This window comes from Channa argus, chromosome 10 (assembly GCF_033026475.1).
Source record: "Channa argus isolate prfri chromosome 10, Channa argus male v1.0, whole genome shotgun sequence".
Taxonomy (NCBI): domain Eukaryota; kingdom Metazoa; phylum Chordata; class Actinopteri; order Anabantiformes; family Channidae; genus Channa; species Channa argus.
Window position 1 is genome coordinate 6267520 of NC_090206.1, and position 18417 is coordinate 6285936.

The 18417-nt window shown below is 37.3% G+C and overlaps 1 protein-coding gene across 9 annotated transcripts in view; it reads left to right on the forward strand.

The window, feature by feature from the left end:
• The window catches only part of si:zfos-2326c3.2 (mitogen-activated protein kinase kinase kinase kinase 4), a 58956-nt gene that overhangs the window by 13056 nt on the left and 27483 nt on the right, over positions 1-18417 (forward strand). For 3 of the 9 annotated variants that reach the window (XR_010915438.1, XM_067519356.1, XM_067519360.1), the window contains exons 4-16: positions 1780-1905; positions 2001-2111; positions 3708-3798; positions 3977-4107; positions 4730-4784; positions 4962-5040; positions 6296-6468; positions 9172-9244; positions 9791-9902; positions 10502-10618; positions 10792-10923; positions 12578-12634; positions 13923-13988. Coding sequence is in view for 8 of the 9 variants with exons in the window: in XM_067519356.1 (XP_067375457.1) it covers positions 1780-1905; positions 2001-2111; positions 3708-3798; positions 3977-4107; positions 4730-4784; positions 4962-5040; positions 6296-6468; positions 9172-9244; positions 9791-9902; positions 10502-10618; positions 10792-10923; positions 12578-12634; positions 13923-13988 (1323 nt within the window). In the remaining variant the exon portion in view is untranslated. Of the gene's footprint in view, positions 1-1779; positions 1906-2000; positions 2112-3707; positions 3799-3976; positions 4108-4729; positions 4785-4961; positions 5041-6295; positions 6469-9171; positions 9245-9790; positions 9903-10501; positions 10619-10791; positions 10924-12577; positions 12635-13922; positions 13989-15584; positions 18411-18417 lie in introns of those variants that run through there. The other 6 variants (XM_067519358.1, XM_067519361.1, XM_067519362.1 and 3 more) reach the window with 5 other exon arrangements.

Below are 18417 nucleotides of genomic sequence, written 5' to 3' on the forward strand. Positions count from 1 at the left end.
CATATAGTATCATATGTCAGACTTGCCATCAGACCTGCCCTTTAACTTTAACTTAGTTACAGATATTTCTTATCACTTAAGTCCCACCTGCTTTAACTGGACCTCATTGTTGCTGTCTTCTAGATAATACTGACCTTTAATACTGAAGCATAGTTTTCAAGTGCACATCTGCACACACATCAGCACACACTTGCCAGCTAATCAGAAGGATCGTTATCATGAAATAGGATTATGTTATATGTTTTGCTGCTACAATAATTCAGTGTTCTAAAAATGTAATTTTGGTGTTTATTCAGATTTAAACTTTAGAGATGATTACAAACTTGTTTTAGATTATTGTAAAATTTTGAAAGTTTGGACAGCCTTGTTCAAGACCTTGCTGTTTTGTTTTCTTTTTGTTGTAATAAAACTTCTTCCAGGTGACATTATTCCTAAAAAAAAACAAAAATAAAGATATTATTATATTAGTTATTAGTTGTTGCCCGGGCAACACTGGAGAACATTTACAGAATTGTCTGAAATCTGAATTTTTTTTAAATATTATTATCAGACTAATATTACATATATTACAATAACATTCTTCCTCTGTATTTAGCAGAGGGGGAGTAGTGGGGGCACCTGGCAGAGTGTCTTGCTCAACAACCCACTTGGTGTGTTGGCTGGGACTTGATCCTGCAGACTTCTAATGCTCTAACAGTTAAGCTAGCAGGCCACCAGTTGAGCTACGGTGTTTTTTAGTTTGGTGTAAAGACTTCCCGAATAACAGCATAAGTGGGGTTTAGTAACTAACAGAAATTAGAACGTTAAGACTGTAAAAGCAAATGATAGACACGCTTAACATATCTGCCAACGCCTGGATGTTATACAATGTCAGTGTGAGCATGTTAGCATGCTGGTGTTAGTATATATCTCAAATCATCTTAAAGTGCCACACCCAAAAGTTGCCTGGGTTCTCAGTTGGTAGGATTTACTTTTTGTGATGGGAAATTGGGTCTGAAATGGTTTTGGATAGTTGTTGGATAATTTGAAGATGTCACCTTACACTTCAGGAAATGATGATGTTAGTTACAGCACAAACTGGCCAGATGTTACTTTACTTGCCACAAATCCACTGACTGGGCACTTGTATACCCTGCGTTCTGCTCTGTGGGTAAGACTCTGGGGCTTCTGAGTTGCAGACAAGCTCCTAAGCAGGAAATGCTTGGCTATTATCTCTCATCACACACACACACACACACACACACACACACACACACACACACACACACACAAACAAACATTGCAGGCAGAGGCAGGAGGATGTGTGTCTCAGAAGGAGGTTAAAGTTCAGACTTCTGCCATGTCATTTTCTCTTCTGCCTTGTCCTGTGGAGATTTAAAGGAGGCCAGTCAGTGACTGGGTGAAGCTCTCTGTTGTTTGTTCATATCTGATTAACGGCCACATCCAGCTCCTTTAGCCCCAATCTCTGTCCTCTGCCTGCTTCTCCTCCTTCCCTTTTTTTAGACAAGCCTCATTATAGGAGCAAGACTACATCTATTCACATTTCATGTGTTTGTACTTTAATCTACTTTTAAAAAGGAATAATCTGAATGCATTGTACCAATCTTCTCATCAAAGGGCCAATTTGTACTCTACTTTATATTTAATTGAGAAAAAGTAAGGTTGGTTTTGATGAGAAAACATCAACATTGCTAATCAATCATGTTTAAACAATTATTGAAAATGTGTTTATCAGCTGAATAACTTCAGAGCTTTATATCCATTTGTTGTCATGTTTAGGAGGAAGAAGAGGAGATAAAGCTGGAGATCAACATGTTGAAGAGTTATTCCCATCACAGAAACATTGCTACTTATTATGGAGCATTTATTAAGAAAGGTCCTGCTGGACGGGACCACCAACTCTGGGTTTGTAAACTATGTGTTTTTTTTAGTACTACTGAGTCAAAACAGTTATTTTGTGTAGGTCCTGTCTAAATGACATTTGTCCATTTTCTATCCAGTTGGTGATGGAGTACTGTGGGGCTGGCTCAGTTACAGACTTGGTGAAAAAGACCAAGGGAAACTGTCTTAAAGAGGACTGGATTGCTTACATCTGTCGCGAGGTGCTAAGGGTAGGTTCATAGTAATACAGTCTCTCAAAATGCAGCATACATACACTATACACAGATACAGTGCAGATATTGACATTTATGATTTTACAAATTGGTTAAAATTTGTCATCAAAAAAATTTTAATGATGACTTCTTTCTGAATTCTGATATTTACTGAACAAAAAACAAACTTGGGAGCCCTAGATAATGCGAAGATTTGTTGATCACATTTGGTCAAATCTAACTGCTATACAGTACCTATTAGCCTCCGACTCCACCATAGTAAAAAAAAAAAAAAAACGGTCATATTGACAGCCTTAATTAGAGCTGTAAGTAACTTTAAACTATTTGTTTTTGCAAATGGGAACAAAAAGTAACACTGTAATGTCCAAAATCCTCTGCAACCCAGAATCCAAATTTGGAATGATATAAGCTGTGCAATGTTTCATCAGGCTTATCACGTTGGTAGATAATGTTTTCAGTTCTGTTTTTTGAACGGAACTGGTCAAACAACCAAAATAACCTCTCTTGCCACACGGTTCTATAGGGTATGGGAGTGTACATGTTATGCAAATGTATACGTGAAGCTGTGTACCATACTAGCATAAATGTGTGTTTGTTTTATTTTGTTTGACCCAACATTGTAAGTCACACAAGCAGAGGCTGCACAGAATCGCAATTGAACTTCTTCCTCAGGTGATGGTGTGGTAAAGGCCCTTTCAAGCATCGGTTGAAAGAGAAGCAGTGATTTGCATGGGGATGGGGAAAAGTTGGATGTGTTCTCGCAGTTATATAAGCGCATGGTGCTACTTTTAGTTGAGTAGTCTTTGCCAAAACATCAAAGAAAAGAAATTAAACTGACACTGATGCCTCTTCGTGTTTATGGAGATCAGCATCTCTCTCATGTTTTCCCACTGTGACTGTGAGGGAATAATGGATTTATTTTTTTTACTCATACACTAAAAAGCCTGGTTTGAAACACATGCCTGTACGATGTTATGGTTATCATTATAAGAGATCACAAGGTCCTGAGAAAGACTCTAGGACCTTTGTAGTTCCTTCTGCTTTGGTGTTTGTAACTGTACTAACAGATCTGCATGCACAGTATATAAACACAGTATCTGTCCTTAATGTAGACATAATCAACTAAAGTGACTTTTTTTTTATTAAATATCTTGTGAAACAAAGGGCTCTGGGCTGTTGCTAGCGTTTTCTCTGCTGCTGTCAGCCATGCTGTCTCCCCATTGTTTCAGGATTACAACATACACACACAAACACACACTCAGTCATTGTCTGAAATAAGACTCACTTCCTCTGTTTATTTAACCTCCTTTTAAAGGATCGAGAGTAGAAACCCACACAAACGCGCGCACACACAAACACACACACACATTCAAACTGTGCGCCTGATTGGTAGCTTCTGTTGCCAGGTCGTTGCTACCTAAAGAAAAGTTAGTCAGAATTGTCCTGAAAAGGAAAGGCAGGAAAACAAGCCTGAAATACATCCGACTCTTTAACCAGAATTCCTTTAAAAATCAAAGGCAAATATTAGCAACTTCATATTTATGGTGATCCTCTGGCTATTTGTGTTTATGTGTGTATATGGTTGTCTTTCAGGGTCTTTCCCATCTTCACGCCCATCATGTGATTCACAGGGACATCAAGGGACAAAATGTTTTGCTCACAGAGAATGCCGAAGTCAAACTGGGTATGACACATCAACACATGCTGTGGGGTTTCTCAGACACATCCTCATATCTCTAGGCAGAACTGCCGAACAATCACACAGTCATGCATATATACATAAATCCCACAACCACATAAAAACCTCATAAGAAGTGAAGATTGCGGTAGATGTGAGTCTGTCGCACATATTTATGTTCCAGTTGACTTTGGAGTGTCGGCTCAGCTGGATAAGACCATCGGTCGAAGGAACACTTTCATTGGTACTCCCTATTGGATGGCTCCAGAGGTCATCGCTTGTGACGAGAACCCCGAGGCCACATATGACTACAGGGTAATTAGTGACCCAAAAAGAATTGGACTGATTTAAGCAAAAAGTCAGCTACCATTACAACATGGGAAAGATACATTCAAGGCTTCACAGACTGCTTAATGATTTAGTTACAGAGTAAAGATTATGAATGGGCCTTGGAGAGACATGCATTAACATCTAGCTATATGTTAATGCAAAGTGTCTTCCAAAATTTCAGTACCTTTTGAATTCATCTAGGATGCATTTAGTCAACATTAAATGGGAACAATTATCTTTAGTGATAATTATTATAATAAAATAATTTGTATTGCAGATAGAACATTTATTTCATCAAACTATTTCCATTAATGCTTATAGACATTTTTTTAAATGGAAATTGGGCTATGCTTTCCAGGTAGTAATGATACAGTGACTTTTGTAATCAAGGAGCTCATTGACAAGAGTCCACAAATCTTATGTAGAATGTAAGAAGTTTGGCTTGAACTTGAAAATCTGTTCTTACATTATGCAAAAACCAACTTACTATTTGAATTAAAAATGAAGTCTAAAGTTTACAAGAAATGAGTGTGTGTGTGTGTGTGTGTGTGTGCGTGTGTGTTTATGCACACCAGTCTTCACTGTTCCCCATCTCTTTCATTATCAGAGTGATCTCTGGTCCTTGGGCATCACAGCTTTAGAGATGGCCGAAGGAGCACCTCGTAAGTTAGAAATGCACCTGTATGTACATTCAATTAGGTTGGATTAAGTTGGGTTATCTTTTTTAATGTTTCTGTTTATGTCTTTTCTCTGTCTTTTCTCTCATTCTGTATTACTCTGTATCTCTGTCTCTATCACTGTAACACTCTCCTTCCATGACCACTTTCTCTCACTTGTAGCTCTGTGTGACATGCATCCGATGAGAGCACTGTTTTTAATTCCACGAAACTCTCCGCCCAAACTTAAATCAAAGAAATGGTAAGTGAACACACTCTCTCTCTCTCTCTCTCTCTCTCTCTCTCTCTCTCTATATATATATATATATATATGTGTGTGTGTGTGTGTGTGTGTGCATATATATATATATATATATGCACACATCAGGAAATGAGAGGGCCGTGTTTAGGATTTCTCCTCTGGAAACACTGCTTGAAAGTGGTCTTTGTTGTCGGGTGTGATATTCAGTGCTGTCCTCTACTGAAAAAAACTAGAAACTCAAAGTCACGGGAATGTTCAAATATGTCAAGATAAAATGTAACAATAACTGTAAAACATGTTGACCTTTCATTAATTTTTGAGAGCGCTTCAAATCGAGCTTGTGTCTAAACGCATGCTGATTTTCATTCACTATTAATCTAGTCAGAAGTACTAGTTCATAGGCCAGCTTTTAATAGCTCCACCAGTCTGGGGTAGACAGTGCTTTCCAGTCTTTTTACCTCTAGGCCTGCCTAAGGCAGCAAATTAATCAGCCGAACATATCCCTTCGCTATTTGCTGCCAGCTCAGAGCACAGATAACATACTTCTTAAATGCTAGGAACATTTTTATGCACAGACATTGCCTGTGTTTCACATCAAGTGAACATTTCTGCCAGGATTTTACCTGAAGCTTTGCCAAGTGATTGCTATCTTGCATTTCCTAGGTGAGTTTAATCAAACATAGTGTTTTCTGTTAAAACTTTTCCTTGTTCTCTTTTTTTGAAATTTTAAATTCTTTTTCACTGTAGAGAATGATTAAACATTGCTTTCTGGTTTTGGATTGAATAATGTATTCGTTGCCCTCACTTTTATAATATGAAGGTTGGTTATTAAAATGGTCTCAATCTATTTCCGTAAACAGGTAAGTTATGTGTTAAATAGCTCCTTAGTTAAGTCTTTTCCCATTTGCCTTTTTAACATTTAACACACAACTTGTACACATCTTGTACCTCACTTGTAAGTCGCTTTGGATAAAAGCGTCTGCTAAATGACTAAATGTAAATGTAAATGTAAACTTCACCACAGAGCTCTGCATATGCCAACTCATAAAATCCTGATTATACATGCAGAAAAATTTTGAATGATTTAAAATGTAGACACTGTGTTAAAGTTGTAATATGCATTACAGTAGCGTTTCTTAAATAATGAATATTGGAATTAATGACTGTGGATTTAAATAATAGCATTTTATTAATGTTCCAATGAATATGCAGGACTTTTTCATCCAAAGAAAACTGCTTCCAATGTCTTTCAAAGGTCGAAGCGCTTCCTGTCATTTGTGGATAGTTGTCTAATCAAGAACCATCTGCACCGACCCACCACTGATGCCCTGCTGAGACACGCTTTCATCAGAGACCTGGCTAATGAGAGACAAGTTCGCATCATGCTCAAAGATCACTTGGACAGAACCAGAAAGAAGAGAGAGAAAGGTAAGCAGAATTGTACCAGTAATAAATGTGTGAAGGTAATAAATGGTTGAAGGGTGAAATTATGTTGGAAGATGGCTTGATGAAGGGAAACGTTCACTAAACGAGTGCATGCGTTGAGGATCACATGAAGTCCGCTATTAAAGGTTGAATGAATTAATGAATTATATTTGCTTTTCAGTGGTGTATTAGGGTCAAACCTTGAACTGAGAGTGGTCTAAGCACAGCTAGAAAGTCACTGGTTCTAATCGGCAACCAGCCTTATGGAAGTTATCTTGTTCTCCAGTGCTCGCATAGGTTTCTCCTGGGTACTTCGGTTTCTCCCCTTAGTCCAACGACATGCATGTTAAGTAGATTGGTGCCTGTTGGTTTGAATGGTTGTCGGTCTATGTAAGTCTCTCTGTGTAGATGCTGAGATGGACTGGTCCAGCCCTGTCCAGGATTTACCCTTCCTCTTGCCCAACAACAGGTGGGATAGGCTCCAGCCCCCAACGTGTTAAACGTAAACTGTCCTAATATAAGACCCAGGTTCATTCATGGGTGGTGTCATCACCTTTTGCCCAAATTTTTAGAATTTAGTTTACAAATAGGGAAAGTCAAGTCATCTTTTGTGTCTTCAGAAAGTTTGTCAAAGAAGTCTCTTCACAAACATTTCCCAAATTCACAATACTATCTGGACTGATTTCATTGCTGGTGTTACCCAGACAACCTGAACACATGTCTAGTACTGCACTGAAATCAAACTAATGAAACACTTTAATGAAATACCAATATCATTCAGTTATGAGGAAGGTGGTTATATACACAGTGTAATTCAATAAATGCACATCTTTTCATGTCTAAAAATGCATTTGCCACACTAACACTGGCTAGACAGTAGTTTCCTGTGGCAAAAAACACTTTGAACTGTACCAGTTATGCTAGAAATGTTTAATTGAGTTGAATACAGAGAGAGAAGAGGAAGGAAGGGGGACAGTGACACAAAAAGAACAAGACGGCGAAAGAGGAAGAATGTTTGGTCGGGCCAGAAGGCTGTACACGGCTGACCTTTTCTCTTCTTTTCTACTCCATTCACTTTACACAATCAACTCAGAAATAAAGAGGAACAGCTAAAGAAAGAGGGATGGAAAGAGAATCAAAGTGCAAAACAAATTAGGAATATGGGGAGGGAAGAAGGTACATACAGTATTTTGCATTGAATGAGTTGCATGTGCAGTCAAACAGGGAGAGAAAGATTCAGGGAAGGGAAGGAGACAGATATTTATGACTTTGTTTTTTTATTCTCATGTTCAAGCGGTGTAAGAAATCCCTACATTGTCCTTTTAGGTTTATTCATGTATTCAGACATGGTAGGCGCATGAGAGAACAGGGAGAGGGAAAGAGAAAGGCTGAGGGGAAGGACAGAGGAAGCAGAATTGCCATCTGGTTCTAATCTTCTGTTAGCTTATTAAAAACACACTAATGACTGTTAGACTTTGTGCGTGCTGAATGTATTGCGTGTGTACAGTATGTGTTCATGCATGTGATGTTTTTAAAATGTGTGTGTGTGTGTGTATTTGTGCTCCTATTTATTTTATAAATAGTGAAATCCTGGTAGTCTAAGAGTCATAAGTGTCTTGGGAAGAAGTCACTGCTGTAGAAAAAAAGGAAAATCAATGCTTCTGCCATGATGCAGAATAGATGCACCCAAGAGTGTAGTTTCAGCAAAGATGCTATATGTTGTGGAAGATGGATCACACCATAGAAAAGAAATGGCCCACTTCTGGTCACTAAACGTTGGCAGCAACACTCAAACTACACTCTCCTGCAAAGACATGATAGCAGCCCAAACATGACAGCACAGCAAAAAGCAGAAATGTTCATTTTTATCTCATTTCATAAGTAGAATTGATCAGTCTCCAACCTCGTTTCTGATTTGAATAACACGCCTGTGTTGTGTTATCTTACAAAGTGTTAATGACAACATTTGTCGTGCCAAGTACAGTAAATGTTCAAGCTTGCCCATATGACCATCACACCGTACGATGGCTAAACGTTGTTGCTAAGTTGGCTGGATCATCTTCCCAATCTGTAGACAGTACTTCGCATACCCGCACCGCAAATCAAAGCGTTGCGTATAACAGCCTTAAAATACATCTTTTACATTTTCATTTTAAATTGAAGTCCTAGTGTGTGAACTGGGTCAGGATTGAGATGATTCAGCATTGCTGTTCTGATGCCATGTTACAGGCAACAACTCTGTCTCTTATGTATTCAATTAAACAGTACTCTCATTTACTTTCTTTTTGCCAAAGTTTGGGCCACTCTACACTTTTGTGTGGCTTTGGTAATAATAAAATTGCTACTGGCAGCAGATGATGAAGAATCAACATGGCAGACACGGAGGGGTTTGTAACTAAACTGTGGCTCAGTGCTGTTTGCCAGAGAACTATCCCCACACTAGCACTCAACAGAGAACCTTATTCCTCACAGTGAATGCATTATTTTACAATTTATAACACAATAGCTTCACATACAAACAGATGGATACTTGAGTGCAGTGGGACATGTTGCTGAAAATGCTGATTGATGTCTACTGTTACATATTCACATATCTAGATCAATATACAGATATAGCTGCTAGGGTTTTACCTAGAATTTAATTGCAAGATTAATCCACAATCTAAATACTTTCTTTTTCTTTCTTACTCTCGCTCGCTCTGTAAGAGGGTCCAGAGTATGAATACAGTGGCAGTGATGACGAAGGAGATGAAGTGACAGAGGAGGAAGGAGAACCCAGGTAAAAGCTTCATCACACCATGCAAACATAAGCTGTAATGTAACTGTCAATGGAAAGAATTAGTCAGAGGATAAAATGAAAAGTATAAAAAAAAAAGGAGGGAAAAACACTGCAGATTTTAATATACAAAAAGAAGCATTGATTTAATAAAAAACATGAGATAGATTTAATATTTACCTGTAATGAACCAAGCTGACTGTATTTATGCATCTAAGTACAGTAAATGCAAGCAATGATGATGGAGTAATGTATTATCATTGTCACTCTAACTAGACTCACAACCCTATAAACAAATCTCAATTAACCTTTCCTATAGTTAAGCGTGTAATACTAACTGTTTAATACTAACATTACAAATGCATCACTACAGGGCATGTGGGCATGCTAATGGACAGATGCACTAGCATCTCTACTCCTGTCCCTGGGCTTCAATAGCAGATGGCATTGTGAACTCTGAGGATTTTCTATCAGGATGAGCTTTAAATGCTTATTTGTACCCTACTTTCTGTATGTTATTACTGCTTACACCATCTCTTTCTGTCTCAGTTCTATAGTGAATGTTCCTGGTGAGTGGACTCTCAGGCGAGAGTTTCTTCGTTTACAGACAGAAGATCATGAAGGAGACTATGGAGGAGCTGGTGGTCAACAAAGACAACAGGTAGGTTTGGAATTCAAATGCAACCTTTTGCATATCAATCGCAATTGGTTGATGAAAACCAATGATCAGTCTTTTCTTTCTTACATTTGGTGAAAATGCAAATGCAATTTGACTGTTTGCTGTTTTCTTTGCTATAACAAAAAAAATCTATTTCTCACAGTCCCTGGTGATGTCTTCAATTCCCTTAAGTTATTGTTTTTTATCTTATCTTTTCTTCAGTGATGGATTAGTCAAAATAATAGGCTGATTAATTAGGGCAGAAGATATTTGTTGTAGTAGAAGATGTAATTGTAGTAGTAACGTTACTGACACATACCAAAGGTTGACATATCAGACGTTTCAGAAAAGTAATCACATTAGATTATCTACTAAAATGTCCTTTCTGAACTCTAATCCTATTTCAACCTTAGCAATTAGCTTTCAGAGTTTTTGATGTTTCAAGTTGGTCCATGGATCAACGGCGAACAAAACTCTGTTTAAGTGTTTCTAGTAGTCTTTCTAGTAGAGTTAAGTATACTCAGTACATTAACCCTTAACCTTTAAGTGTGTGAAATACCTACTAACTTTATTTTTACTATGGTCATACACTCAATGTCCAGGCATTACAGCAGCAAAGGCAACAGCTGGTGGAGCAGGAACGATACAAGCAGCAGTTAGTGGCTGACAGACAGAAAAGGATCCAACAACAACATGAGCAACGGCAAAAGTTAGAGGATGTGAGTAGTATTGCTTTTACACATTTAGGTCTGTGTGTAACGTAGGTGGTTAGGAGAAAATTAGTTCTGTACACTATATGCTATATGTACTATATTTATATGTATGTGATACATATAGTCTGACACCTTCATGGTAAAGTAAAATGCTACTTTGTTTTGTTTTTTGTTTCAAGCAGCAGAGACGACAGATGTCAGAATGCCCCATGCAATGGGCCGACCTTCAGGAGGTTTTTCTCGGGGAAGAGTCTGATCTTCACGAGAACACATTTCTGCTGGACGAGAGAAACGGGACTGACTGGAGACAGGTGATGATAAAACACTGACTATGTATCAGTCATGCAGGGATTTTTCTACTCAAAAAAAGAAACGTTTATTAGGATTGGAAATCACAAAAACATCTGTGACTAAGCACATTGAACACTTTGGACAGATTTTGTTCTAATACCATCAGTGAGACAGAATCTCCAATTCAGTTCATAAAAATATTTCAACAAATGTTAGCAGGTTAGCATGCAAATATATTGTACATATTTTCATTTCCAAAAATACTGATTGTCTATGGCAAGCATGACTTATTAACAATTTGTAGATTTGTTTTTGCAGGGCAACAAGTTTGCTTATTTACACGCAGCAACATTATCATTCAATTTGTATCACCTTTCTGACCATGTGATGAACCCAAGATACTCTTCTTTTAGCTCTGATTTGGTTCCTCAAAGTGCCTGATGGAAATGTATGCCCCCTTACCCACCACATCACCAGCTAGCTACTACTGTAACTTACAATAATCTGTTTGATGCTGGTGAAACTACTCTAAATTTAGTTGTTTTTTACAGATTCATTTGTTAAGTTATTGATTTTAACACATGCTTAATGAATCTATCTCACAACATCAGGGAGTTTTAATAGTTGTACATTACAACCCCAGATCAAGTTAGTGATCTTTATGTAGGAGATCCTGTATTTCACTGATTTAATGTCTGTCTAGTTACATTACTTATACAGACATTACATACATAGTGTGTGTGTGCATGCATGGGTTGCCAAGAACTATCTGTACATATTAGATTGTGATTATACAGATCCCCTCAAAAATCATTCAAGTCAGCAATCCGATGCTTCTTTAAGTTTTGATGGATCTACATTCAATTATATAGCAGGTTCAGTGAGTGTATGATGTCTTGTGTTTTGTAAGATAAAGAACTTGTCTGGCTGCAGTGCTTCCAATCACACATTGTTTGGTTTAGCATAGTGTCACATCACACCAATCAGTGGTGTGTTTGTGGCTTAAAGATTAGAAAAATTAACACTTCTATTGTGTGAATCTCCCCTTAATGCACAGGGCTAAGCAAATAGTCAGTACTACTGTTGCACGACTATACCAGTTGTTATCACTCAATTTACCAGTTTTGATCATTTGAAAACCAAGCAGTGTCACTTTTTTTAAGGCTAACAACAACTTATGTGCCATCTGCTCTGCCCAACTGAATGCTGGCAGAACCTCCAGTTCCCTGGAACTATGAATAAGAGAAGTAGGTGTAGAAAGTAGATGTGATCGATAATGCAACTTGTTACCTAGTGCAGTTGTGTTGCCAGTCTACCACTTCTGTAATGTAAAATAAATACTGAGGTAGGAAGGAACTGAGCTCCATAGCTTCGTTTAGTTACACTAACAGTGTGAAACTAACAGTGTGACTGTTGATCTGTCGTTTTCAATGAAATACTGTCAGATGTGTTTGTCTGACATTTAGTGCAGAAAGTTAAGATCTACAGAAGATGTATCGTAATGAATATAGTGATCCACTGACTTATTCTGACTTGATGGATGGCACTGCAAGTTAAATTCTAACAAATTCCATGTCCTGAGTGTGGGACATGAATGTTTTTTTGCAGTTTGTTCAAGTGTAGCTCTGACAGACTTACTGTCGTCTTTTTCTCTGGCATGCTTTCCACCCCCAGCTGCACCAGTGGATCAGGAAAGAGCAACATACTCGTTTTGTAGTGTGCAGCTCCCAGGTGAATGTTTGTGTAACTGCTTCAATTTAGACAAGGCTTTGAAAGACATGCATGCTCAGCTGTTTAATTCTCCAGATAAATAGAGTTACAAGCAAAAAAAATGACTGCAGCCATTTTCACTAGAAATACTTTAATGTCATTGTTCTAAAATAGAGATTCAAGTGTTATGTAATCCATAAGGGCAAGCTGGTTTCTTTCATCTGTAGCAGGCTCGCCAGGCCTCCTGGCCTTTATGTAAATAGAGCTTCCAAAGGAATCACTGACTTTCTAGTGTATTTGCAGCCATCTTTTTTAAAGTATTTTTGCTTTGAGCATTTACATGAATGATTTTCTTTTTATTCATACCTTTATAGTACATATCAGATCACAACAGATGCTGTAAGAATCTGTATTAAAGCCAGATTGCTGTCAGGTTACATTTCCTACAAACCCTCTTTCTTCCTGTTGCAAAGGTTTTTAGACATCTTTTATTGTTAGTGTTTGCTTCTTGCTTCCATGCTAGCAGACATGGTTGCAATTTGTGGTTTGTAGAACCACAGAGATATATTTGTTTGTGTGTATTCATCCTGTAACATTTGTCTCAGGTATAGTCATTTTGTTAGTACCAGATGGAGTCTGTGTGTGCTCACCTTGGATTATCGTTTAAAAGGAACTCGGGTTTTTAATAAATGTGCAAACTTCATCACAGAAGCTTTGTTGTGGAATTAAGCTGCTGTTTCAGCTCAAGCGCTGCTGAATGTGACCCTTCAGATCAAACCCGAATAAACACAAAACGAAGGCAGTGGTGCAACCACTGCAAATATTTCAATAGATTAGATTCAATTAAACAATGTAAATGTAAAAGTCTTCTAATTGCACTACTTGGACACATGGCTTTTCCAGGAGAAATTCAAAAAGAGGTCATAATGAAATATTTAGAGTTGAGGGCATTAGCTAAAAGCTCCATGCCATCTTGCACACTCTGAATATTTTAGTTCCCACCTCTCAGAAATCCGCTCAAGACCTCAGTGTACCCTAATTAAAGCAAGCCTCTGTGTGTGGAAGTATGTATTTTCTATTCTTGTAAGGCCCCACAATGGTACAATGATCTCAAAATAGAGGATTTAAAAATTGGAATTAGGGTCAGATTTTTGGGGTTAAAAAAAATATCAAAGTCACAGAATAACTAGCAGCACTATTTATTCAGCTTGGTGATAAAGTGTGTTCAACCGTGTGTGTGTGTGTATGTGTGTGTGTGTGTGTGTGTGTGTGTGTGTGTGAATGTGTGTGTGTGGGTGTGTCTGAGCAGGACCAAGCGGGCAGAAAGCGAAGTACCGATGTGTTAGTCAGGCCTCTGGACTCCACAGCAGAGCAGGTAACAAACTATTATTCTTTATCTGTTCACTAACTTGTCATTAATTCTTCAGTTTTTCCAAATGACTGACAGAAGTGCAATTTTATTTGAAATATTCTGAACGTGGGCTAATTCTAAATACTGCTGATAGCTTCAGTCCGTGACGACACATGAATCATCAGCATCATTTGTGTGTGTGAAGTGTTAAAGTATCAGGTGTACTACAGCAGATTTCTAACACCTTTTTGTTTTCTTTCTCGGCCTAATTTCCTGCGATATGTTCTGCCTGTTGGATCTATGGTACCGTGTGTTTATGTAGACAAAGATATAATGCTAGTAACTAAATCTATATTACATATAGTTGCAGATTTTTTTAAGCAAATCATATGTCCAATCATTCCTGATTTGAGAGTTTGCTATGTTTTAGACAGACAGTAGTTGATGGGTGACGCTTTGTCACCGACCTTTATTATAAAGAAAAGACTTTACAGAGTGAGAGCAATTGATGTGATTCTCAGAGATCAGTGAGTCTTAGAAAGTGAGAGTGACAGAAATTAAGTTTGCAGCTTTTACAAGAAGTGTGTAATGTGTTTGAGTAATGTGAACGTCCATAGTAAAACATCAATATGTTGAAGAGTCCTGTGAAAGAAACAATGAAAGATCAGCTTTTAATCATTATTTTCATGGGGCTCCTGTAGAGATCCAGAGAGGCAACAGTGAGATACACTGCACAGTACCCGCAGCTTCAGATCTTGACAAGCTTTTAGGCAAAACCCTTATCACAGCCTGCCGCCACTTTGGTCCAAAGCTTTGCCTCTCCACTTTTCTCACTCTCTCTCTCCTTCTGTCACTGCTGATCCCAGCATGCCTCCTCTCTCCTTTCCTCAGTTGTTATCTCTGCCCATCTCTCCCCCCAGTGTTCACAGTGGGGAAACCTCTTTCATTTCCCGGATGTCTCTTTTAAACTTGTCTCTCAGTTTTTCCTTCCAAAATGTTATCATCTACTCTCAGTAGGAGTTTCAAACATACAAATTCACCAAACATGTCTGTTTTCAGTTCTGCTGGCACTTCTCAATTTCTGAAACACATTCTCCGTTTCTCCTAATAGCCTCCCAAAGTCCCTCGTCTTTCTGTTCTTCTCTGTGGTCTCGCTGCCCTGATGTTGTAATGTTTTAGTGGTATAATGACAGCTGTTGTTAATTTTTCTTGTTAGCCTGTAGAGCTGTACATTTAAAAACATGAGCAACATCTTGGGTGTTACAGTCTAAAAACAAAGCTAGCTGTTTGTAGAGGTGTTTGTCTTCACTGGGGCATCATTTAAACTGGTAACTCAGATCTTTTTTTGTGTGTGAGAAGTTTATCTACTCTTATCACACTGTCAATTACAAAGTAGAGCAGGTAGACGTTCATATACTGTATAATTCACCATTATTTAGTAGTGATGCGGATGGTAAATTTCAAAGGGCTAATTTCCTAACATTGCTGGGACAATATGCACGTATGTTTGGAGACTGTGTTGAGAATTTTGACTTTGATCATGTTATGCTTAAAAACACAGCAGTAAATCTCCGGTTGTTCCCTCTCCTAATCTAATTTCATCCATTTGTCATTTGGCAGCCAGGTTCGTGTTTCAGGTGAACATCAGGAGCGGCAAGTTCAGTGTAATTAAAAGTTTTTCTAATCTTGAGACAGGCGACCTTTTAATTGGAGATTCACAATGTTTAAGATGAAATCTGCTGGAGTAATGCCACTATCACTTTAAGAAGATTAGTATTTAATAGCCTATAATAAATTGAATTCATAGTCACAATATTGTACTACAATATGCGAAAAAAGAAGCGAAATTTGTTCTCGGTTTTCTTGTTTGTCTTGTTTGAAAGTACTTGGTGTTGTAGTTAAAGGGAATATTTCTAAATGTCCAGAGTGCTGGTTACTGTCAGGATGTCCAATATGAGGTAATAAAACTTTAAAAATAATTAAAACACTGTGATAAAGCTGCATTCAGCGACAGAAACAACATAATTTGTAATGTCACTAAAGTTCATATGGGTCTAAAGGCAGGTGAGCGAATACTTTTGGCAATATAGTGTATATTGCATATTTTATCTATAAATAAGCACTGGTAGTTTGCAATTATTAGTTTGTCGTACTTTAAAGACATAAATGGCTGTTTCACATATACAGAGGAGAAGAGAGATGTACATTTATATAGTAATACACATAGCAACTGGTTGTGCCTGGCTGTGCCCATTTCGTTTAGGCCTTGTTTTAGGAAAATAGGGCCCCATGTGTTATTTGGCCTTGTCAGCAGCTACTCTACATGATGTGTTGTCGCAACCCTGAAGGAATCTTTAATGATTCAGCAGAGTGATGTCTTAGTTTGTGTGTTTCTGTGTGTAGAATCTTTTGTGTAGTATCTTTAGAAAGTATTCAGACCTTTACTTTTTGTACTATTTATTGTGTTACAGGTTTAATTTTAAATGGAGAAATCTACATTCTAAATCCTATAATAATAAAATTAAAACAGGTCTTGCTTTTCTTGTAAATGTATTAAAATTCTAAACCTAAAATATAATTAATACATGCATTCACTGTTTAGACAGTAAAGGAGTGAACACTCCCTGAGACCACTGTATGTAATGTAAGCCCACAGTCATCACAATCTTTACAAGTTTTTGTTCTTTTGCTGTTCTTCTACACTGCAGCATATTCTCATCAATGTAGATTGCACACAGTAGAACTTTATTGTTATTTGTGCTGCATCGCTACTGTATAGTAGTCAGGTATTCAAATGCACTGAATTATTATAGCAATTGCACATTAAACCCAATTTCTAGATAAGTTGGGATGTTGTGTAAAATGCAAAAAGAAAGATATTTATTTGATTCTATTTAGAATAGTTTTAAACGTCCCTCAAATGGTGAAACTGAGAAATAAATTTTTTAAATTGATGCCAAAAAAGGCTGGGAAAGCGCCACCATTTCCACTTTGTTCTATTGCCTCTTCAACAACACCCCGTTAGCATTCGGGAACTTAGGAGACCAAGTGTTTACATTTTTCAAAGCCAAAATTTACACTGAGAAATATTATTCTTAAGGGTCTTTTTTACAGGGATGAAACTCAGCCCTTACTTGCTTCTGAAAGACTTTATCTTCGATCCTGATACTGACTTGTTGCCAGCCTCATTAGTTGTGAGATTTTCCTGAAAGCATTTTTGTTGATTTTTAGTATTTCACATCTTTTATAGTCTTTTGTCGACCCTGTCAGCAATTATATTTCTCTGTTTCAACATTTTCTTTTTTTCTTTTTACTATTTACAATCATCGATAGGTTTGAAAATGATTTGTAAATCATTTATACTCTTATTTCTACAATTTAAACAGTATCCAAACTTTTCTGCAAATTGGGTTTGTAAACGAGTGTGAAAGTTTGCACTTTTTTAAGTTTGTCCTCCAGCATATAAAATGTCTTAGTTGTTCTATGAGAAAAGTATTTTCCAGCCAGCTGTAACCCGAACAAACTCAGAGTTAGGATGTTAGATAACAGTAGGTTATTTATTTGTTCTTTTATTGCAATTGCTCTGGTGAACATTGTGCTTGTAAATCAGATTCTCAGCCCAGAGAACCAGCTGCTTCTCTAACTAATTCCTATCATAAATTATTTTTATATTTCGGCCTACTGTATATTTTACACAAAAGCAGGAAATCAAATCAGCTTTTTTCTCGTGTCTTTCTGAATATGTGCCACAGCAGCTTAATAAACCAGTATGTGCTTTAAAATGTTTACACAACAGCTGCAGATTGTCTTGTCAATTTCTATGTAGCATGTGGGTGTCCTCATTGTTCAGTGCTTGCATGTGCACAATATGAATTTGCTTTATACATTTGTGTCCAAGACCTGTCCAAAAAAAGACTTATCTTGCTTTCATAAAGCATAAAATTATCAGTTTTACTTATTTTAAAATATTCTGCATAACTTACTAGAAGTTGAAATCTCATAACAACATATTTCTAAGACTCACGAAAGACTAACCCTCTAATGTAAAAATGTAACTAGCCAATATTTGGCAATTCTAATCTAATAAAATGATAATCCATATATGCTAAGCATGTTATTTGAGAATATTCTCATTCAACAAAAAACCTCTGAAATGTATTTCATTTCTCATTAAGATGCAGGTAATCTTGACAAAAAGGATTGAAATCTTTTATAATGGTGCACTATGCTGTGAGTTTATTCACAGGAATCTAGCTAATTTGATTAAAAGTATATATTCAGTGCACCTTATGATATTTAGAAGTCCTGTGTGCCAATATGATCTGATAGTACAGATGCATGGACAATTCTGAACAGGGCTAAAATTCTAAGTTAAAAAACACATAGTATATGTCTGTATTAATTAGTGTTATAGACACTTCTAGGCTGTCAGTTTCTGTGTGCTTTTGCTACA